The 8185-nt window shown below is 39.9% G+C and overlaps 1 protein-coding gene across 10 annotated transcripts in view; it reads right to left on the bottom strand.

The window, feature by feature from the left end:
- GRIP1 (glutamate receptor interacting protein 1) overlaps positions 1 to 8185 on the bottom strand; it is a 320846-nt gene that overhangs the window by 217506 nt on the left and 95155 nt on the right. For 3 of the 10 annotated variants that reach the window (XM_027655559.1, XM_027655551.1, XM_027655515.1), the window contains exon 1: positions 5824 to 6344. The exons of 1 other annotated variant lie outside the window; for it this stretch is intronic. In XM_027655559.1, coding sequence (XP_027511360.1) covers positions 5824 to 6082 — 259 coding nt within the window. In that variant the 5' untranslated portion in view covers positions 6083 to 6344. Of the gene's footprint in view, positions 1 to 5823; positions 6348 to 8185 lie in introns of those variants that run through there. 6 more of the 10 variants (XM_027655476.1, XM_027655484.1, XM_027655492.1 and 3 more) reach the window with 3 other exon arrangements.

Raw genomic sequence — 8185 nt, 5'->3', positions numbered from 1 at the left:
GATTAAGCATATAAAAACACAAACCTTATCCCAAGACTTATATGCTTTAACCAATATAAACCAGAAAAGGAGTAAAATAAGATTTTAATACACGCATATTTCTTATGGGCTTGGAAGACCTGCATAATTTCATGGGATGCTGAAGAGCTGCTAACTTTCTCCTTATTATAACCTACTCCTACTAGGCTGCTTGCCTATAAAATGAGATTAATACGCAATTCTTCTCCTCCACTTGGGTTCCTCTAGAAAGAATACATTCACTAGCAACCATGATGAGCAAGATGGTAGATAAATGGGATCACCTCCAAAACACATACATATCTCATCAGAAATCAAGCTTCTCTGCAAGAGGAGGATTGACATGAAATACCAAACTGCACTAGATGTTCTAAAAAAATCGCAATTTTCTAAAAGTTTTTAACATCTTCATGTGTTGAAGAAGATGAAAAAGCAAGAAAAACATCTTGAGGGTACAACACCTTTATCTAACAACTGCCTGAATTTTATCCAAAATGGAAAATACTGCAATTGGCACTTGTGCACGGGAAGTCTTAGCAGCGGATGCAGAGACAACATCACTTTCTACCACTTTTGTTTCATTCAGAAAACCTGAATGGGAAAGTTGATATTGCCTGTTCCAGCAGTAAAGCTCAAATACTGTAGCTGCCTTTATCACTGTGCCTGGTTTGCAAACTGACACTGGACGGTAGCCCAGTGATGACAGTGTTTGTCTGGACACAGGCATGGCATCCAGTTCCTGCTGAACTCATGGTGTTGGGGCTATCCAGACCTCAGGAAAAAAGTAACTTATTGAAGACAGAAATATTCAAGAACTGTAAACTATTGAAAGTCACCAGAGTTCAACAATCACAAAACAGTCATCAAGGTGAAAGATGTAAGAAGCTTTAATAAATTTTAGTTATTTTTTAAAATATTATTTTCCTTGTGCTTTCAAAGCCTGTCATATTCTCTACTCAGGTTATCAAGCCTTTGTTTTTTCCTAGGCTGCAACAAATATATTACCTTTAGTTTCAATGAAAGTTGAAATTTTACTGTACTGACATGACAAGATCTGTAACAGGTGGAGAACAACTCCCACAGACACACGTATCCAGTTAAACTGCAGATTAGCAACACACACTCTGTAAAATGAAAAGTGGTGATCCTGCATTCCTCACCCTTAAGATCAATTAACATCTCTGCAACCTGAACTAGAGATATTCAATGCCCTTGTCACCACATTACTCATAAAATCATTAACTCTTCTGCAACCCCAATCAAATCTATGAGACTGCTGCAAACAAGAACTATTTGTACCAATTTACAAAATGGAGAAAATCTTGACAAGAGTGATGTTGCTACTGAGCACAGTGTTAAGAAACCACAGGCGTATCACTTCCCTTGGTGTTTTGTCTTATATATTTAATACAGCTTTAAAACCACCCAGGGTATGAAATTCAAAGGCATTTGTTACGAAGATTTTCGCAGCTGTGGGAGTTTCTGCACCATAACATCAAGTTGTGTTGGAGAATAATGCCCAAGTGAAGTTTTTCTTCTGACAGCATCCCAACCAGTGTATCATATATTCAATATTAATTTTAACTAGTCATTCTCAGATGTCAGTCAACAAAAAGGACATTTGCAACTCTGAGTTATATAAAAAACTTCATTGTTTTCCTTTTTAACCTTATTTGCTAGAGGCTAGGAGTCAAATACCTTAGCTTCACTTTCCAGGGATGACACAGGGAGGGAGAAGGGACAATTAACGGAAAGAAGGGAAAGATCATCACATTTAGAGGGCAAATTCAAAGAGGTTGACTGTCCTAAAACTGAGCAACCAGATGATTCCCACAATAATTAATAAATAGCATCACAGAAGAAAACAATAAATGAATTCACTGCATATGCACTATGGCAGACTACTTTGTCTAACATATCAATGCTCTTGTTAAACAATATATACCAGGCCTTGACAAAGGGTAGAAGAAAGTTATTTATGAGACTCTGAGTGACTAAATGGAACATTTTAAGGTCAAGGCTAAACTCATGGGACCTTTCAGGTTAGTGGATGTTTGCTAGCAGAATTCTTTAAACACTACTTTTTGGGATCATTCTTTAATATTGTCATTGCATCAACACAGAAAATAAAATCTTTATGCCAACGAACTCTGCTGTGAATTATGTTGAGAGGAACAACAGAAGAAGAAGAACCACCAGTGAAAACAGAGAATCTTTCAGCAGATGGATGACAGACACAAGAAGTAACATAAATAAGACAAAATTTAACAAGAAACGTTCACAGCAATGCCCTCTAAACTTGTATGGGCAGATCGTGACAACCATGTTTCATGCAACCTGTGAGGTTCCAAAATCAGCTAGAAGAAACTCAAATCCTTCCAAGTGTTTTGCAAAATAAAGACTCACTGCTGAAACCATTTTAGTGTGTGGGAAGAAGTGTTCGTTTTGGTCAGAGGTGACCAAATCAGGCTGGGTCCCAAAACTACACTCCCGCTCAAGACTAGGCTGAAACTCAAAGGTCTTGGCACAACACCCTAACTTCAATAAAAGGACATATGTCATTTTTGGGAGCATTCCAGAAAACTCTGCTACACAGCATTTCTGATGGTTAGCAAACAGTCATTGTAATAATACAGCAAGGGTCTTTTTCATACAAAGCATCGTTATAAGGAACAGGTTGAATGGCAGTGTTGTAATGTTGCTCAAGATAAATATGATGCTTTTTAAAGCATTTTATGCAATAAGTACCAACTTGTCTGAGTGGGTTGGGTAGCAATTTCATCACCCATCATGTTCACACTGCAAAGTCTCACTGAAACGAGTACGATGCCTGGACTACTAATGTCAATATGTGCTTGTGTACCAAAATTATTACTTTAGTTATTCTAGCATTATATAGCACAGACTCTTCAGAAAGATGGGAGAGCTGGTGTCGCATGTCAAAACAAGGTTATGCATTTAACTGAACGCAAATGGATGAAACATCCAATAAAAAATACATCTGATTTAAGAGCTGGGGTCTCTTTTTTTTACCCAGGGAGACTGAGACACAACTGCGTCTTCCCTTCATCCAGTTGTGTCCCAATAACACAGCTAATGTGGTCTTCTATGACAAAGCTTCAGAGGAATAAGGACAGTATACCTAACAGCAGGAGCTACAATATCCCAATATCCAGGCACAGCTGAGCTGAGGACAAACTGAAGTCACCTTTTTCCTGTGATTCCCAGAGGCCTGTTTTGTTTTTAACTTTGTTTTCTTTCTGTTTGATCTTGTGGTTATTCTAATGCAGTTTCTGCATTTTTCCATTAATTCTGCCTCTGTACAATGCTCTAAGCAATATTACGAATGGGGGAAGAGAAAAGAGTAAGAAGCTCATAAAGTGATTGTCTCAGACTATCTTCAAATGTACTGGCTAATTGGATATATATCTCATAAATGACGACAGAGGAGGGATGCCTAACAATCTAGAGAGGAAACTAAATCTAAAAAAGCTCCAGCTCCGTTCAGCTGAATGAACAATAGGTCTTTGATTTCATTAGCTCTGATATTCTGAAAATCATACCAATAAATGCAATTATTTTCTAAAGCACACATTCTTCTAAGTATACGACTGCAGAAGGAATGGCTATTAAAAGCTCTGCAATTACTCTAAATTTGCACTGTAAACAGTATAACACCAGACCATAATTAAATTAAATATGGACCATTTCATTGTCCCAATTACGTGAAATTCAATTTGAAGACAGCATTTATAGTAGCACCAGCAGCATCTTTACAGATTTTGCACATTGCTTTAAGTAGCTACCACACCTATCCAACCAAAACACTGACATATAGAGCACACGGAAAGACCAGACAAAAGCACTTGAGGAACAATTGTGTTTGAGATGGTAACCCTATGAAGACTACATGGCTCTAATCTCCTGGGACATGTTTGGTTTAAGTAACTGAGAAGTGGCAAACTTCTTGTGTATCCAACTCCATAGGACTGTGCACCATTTTGATCATTCAATCTGAGTACCCGAACACTGTTGTAAACACCGCTTCAAAATCTGACACACATTTCATCCAGTCTGAAATACTTACGACCTCCACAGGCTGAAGTGTACACTATCCTTTTATTTTCTAAGCAGAGTAAAAGGAAAAACCTATTAGATATTTGGCTCAATCTTGGTGCCTTACATTAAGTTAAGAGTTAATAATTTATTAATCATCATTCAAGAAATCCTTATAACATTTGACAGTTTTTTGAGGGATTTTGCTTTCTTCTTTAAAAGACCTTCAAACAACAATCAGTTAAGGAAATATTTTGACATATGGGTTTGACATGTACTTTTGATTTACATATAAAAGAAGACAAAGTTATGTGCTTTCACTAACGTATTTAATTTTCACATTTTTCAGTGCTAAACAGATTTAAAATTCTTAGTTCTTTTATGGCATATTTTTTGTCACTGTGTTACCTTTCATGACTGCACTGCCCCCAAAAGAGGTCATTTTCTTGCAAGAACTCCATCATAACAGCATAGATAATTTATATAATTTAAATACTACCAGCATGATAAATTTTCTTAAAAATGGAAAGAGAACAAAATTGCATCAAGGAGAAAACCAGTAAACAACTGAGCACCCTACATGAGTTCACTTTGGACATAAGCAAGCATGGTGCACTGAGAGAGAGTCAGTAAGAAAAACTCTTGCTTCCTAACTTTCCACAGGATAGCAGTTCTCTGGTGCTGTTAGGCACAATCACATCTATCGCTTTATCTTAAAACAAATGTAAGGTTCTTATGATTTATTTCAGCAAGGGGGAAATGAAGCAAAAAGATACTGACAGTCACTCACATGCACAGAACAACAAAAAGAGTGCATCAAACTTTAGCATCTCAACAAGGCACAGCTTCACTGCAAAGGTCCCAAACCGGCAGCCAGAACAGCAGAAACCTTTTAAAAAGGCAATTTCTGTGCATGACTGGCTCTACTGCCACCACCTCATCCTCACAGCATGGCACAAGACCCCAGGCAGGGGTTGAGCATGGCTTCCCTCCCTCCCACCTGTCCCTGTGGGCACCTCTGGGCACATCCCTTCTTCCAGAAAACCATGGCAGACCAGCAGCTCTGAAGCCTGACAGGCACAAGGGACAAACACTAAGAAGCTGCAAGGTTCAGCACACAGTTCACAAATGGACTTCTGAGTAGGTGGTTTGTTTTGGTTTTGGGTTGAGCTGCTGCTGCTGCCATCACATGAGTGCCAGCAAACAAACGCCCCCCCATAATTCTCCATGAGCAGTCCTGGACTGGAGCGAGGAACCAGCCCACTTGAGTCACTCGCTATGTAAAGACCAAGTCACAGCAGAGGCTCAGAAAACTGACTCTCCCTGAATACCAAACATTAATCATCAACTCCAACTTACAAATGAGTGCTTGCTGCCTCTGTAATGCTTTAAAAATATCCACACAGCTTTCCAAAGGCACTCTACAAAGGCTACCCACCACCCTACCCACTTCTCAACACACAGTGTTTTAACAAAAGGTTTCCAGCAGTCAGACTGCACCTGATACCTCACCAGAGTCTGCAGACAGACCCCGTTCACTTTGAGAGCTTCTGTGCCACTTTAGCTGCTTTGTATTGTTCAGCAGCAGCGCAGCCAGATAAAGCCCTCATGGGAACTGACTTCTAATACATACATAGGGCTCAGGTTCTAGCAAAGGAGGGATATTGTTTGCATTTTTGGAGTTTAAACATCTTAAAAGCATAACATTTATCACAGCCAAAGGAAAATGAGGTTATGTGAAATACTTACTTCGAAAATGTTCTGAGGCATAATAGTAGACATCCTCATAGCCCTCATGGTAATCCTCCTCTGGTCGGTACTTTTTGCCTTTTCTTCTTCTCGATCTTCTTATCTGCTTGACAAAGCCCAAGAAGCGCTCCATCTCCTTCCTCAGCAGCCCCAGCCAGCAGCCCCCTGTGCCCTCTGTTTCACAAAGAGCTGTCCAGCATGAATTAACCGCAAGCACCAAAGCAAAGCTGCAGCCTCCCACTAGCCGCTCCAGTACCATTAAACAACCCCTCCCTTATCTCAGCTCTGACTAGGAAGCATATTGTTTTCCCTTTAAAAGAGAAAGGGACAAACAGAGACACACTTTATCGAATTGACTGACTGGAATATTTCAACATGAAAATAAATAAAGGAGGAAAACATTGAAGAAAAAGGAGAATTTCAGGATTTCAAGATGTTATTAAACAGCAGAGGACAAAGTTGAAGAGACCTGCCTGCCAGCAAGGGGAAACCCAGCACTGAGAGCTCCCTATCCTGTGTCTCCATCATTTGAAGAGGGGCTGGGAGGCGGAGATAGATGTTAGTCAATGGACTGAACCATATCTCAAAGTAAAATAGATTTCTACTTGCCAGTTAAATACTGCCCTCATATTTACCCAGGCACAGGCTCAGCAGCCCATTTGATTTCATTTGTTTTAAGAAGAGGAAACATGCCAATTCATTCCTGGCATCACATACGCTGAATGAATAAAGAGCAAAGTGGTTTAATCCGCGCACACAGCCCACTCACCGGCAAGTGTGTACTGAATGTGTTAATTGGAGCAGCAGGGAGAAAGCTCGGCAGCTGTTAAAAAATGACACATATACCCACTGGGCATTAGTGTATTCTAATCACTGCTAGATCTAAATATTAAAAGGCACTCCACAGACAGTCTCCTATAGAGCTGGCCAGCTATATGGCAATAGGCAAACAAAGGAAGCAACATCACAAGCACACCACAACAATACTCATTTAAAATCTCAGCAGAGTTCTAAACAACTTTAAAATTAACATACAGCAGACTATCCTTTGCACAGGATGAGACAAGCAAAAAATCTGAAAAGGTGTTGGCTCTCTTCTCTTGTTGCGTGTCTGAATCCCACATGTATTCCCTAAGATAAGGTTGGACTTTACTTCAAGATGAAGTTTCCCTGTGCTTCTGATGAAGATTCCCTGCTGCACAAAAACAGTGCCTGTTCAAATTCTATCATGTTGACATCTGCCACGAGGATTTTATTGTACTCACGCTCCCACAAGCTAAGTGAGGTCTCTAGTCCAACAGGACCTCTCTTGTCTGCTGGCACAAGTCAGGAATCAATCAGTCACCTCAGTCAAACCACGTGCTGACCATGGTCACCTGCACCCACGCTCCCAACAGAAAACATTTTGCACCTATGGGCATGAGGAAGTAAGAAAGTCTTCCTGTAAAACAGATGTTACAAGTTCATCATCTGGAAAACGAAGAGCACGCAGAGGTGGGATTAGTTTCTGGTGATGCAGACATTTCAGTGAGTCATTATTTTGTAAAGAGTAAACCAGGTCAGTGTTTTTAAAAGCGTAAAAGAAGAAGTAAAGCAAAAGCCAGGACTGTAACTTAGCAATTCTGTTCCAACAGAAGCATGCACGGATTGATGAGTATTTAGCTGCAATTTTCTAGTTTTGAAATATGAAAGTTATTAGTAGAGGTCAGCTAGACCTGCTATCTGAGGGTCCTAAAACAAGCGCACACTGAAAGCTAGCACTGGAACTCTTCTGGGCTTGTTCCAGCTTTCCAGGTATTTTAAACAATATTGCACAAACCCACACCCATTTTATCCATAAAAGCTCAAAAAACCCTGAATGCTCCTACCAAACTCCCCACAGGAATACAGACTCCTTGACCTCACCAGCCCTGCTTTCCCGCTGTGAAAATGCAGCCACTGTCGCTAGCTGATGAACACCCCCAGGGCACCACCAGAACTATTTTTAGTGCAACTTCTATAAGGAGGTTGTGTTTTATTACAAATCTGTTTTTATCACACAGCTTTCAACTTTCAAATGGTAAAGACCTTAGAGGAATATTACAGGCACATTACCAAATATAAAAAAGCCAATAAAACATCATCTTTGGGCTTTCAGAAGGGATCACTGTCTTTTTTGAAGGTTTCAATTTGAGTGTCCTTCTGTGCTCTGCCACCAAGCAGCAAAAACATTAGTGTCATGGAACATGAATACCAGTTAGCCTACAGCAGAGGCAGCACTCTCTTTTCAAAGAGGGAAATGTTGGTTTGATGCTGTATTTGCCCCTGTTGAGGACCCTCCCTGACAGATGCAAAAAGGTATTTATGTAGGTGTCAGAAACAT

The sequence above is a fragment of the Corapipo altera genome, unplaced genomic scaffold (genome assembly GCF_003945725.1).
Source record: "Corapipo altera isolate COAL_440 unplaced genomic scaffold, ASM394572v1 1, whole genome shotgun sequence".
NCBI classification, from domain to species: Eukaryota; Metazoa; Chordata; class Aves; order Passeriformes; family Pipridae; genus Corapipo; species Corapipo altera.
Note: the sequence above shows the minus strand (reverse complement) of the source record. Positions and strands in the feature narration are given on the sequence as shown.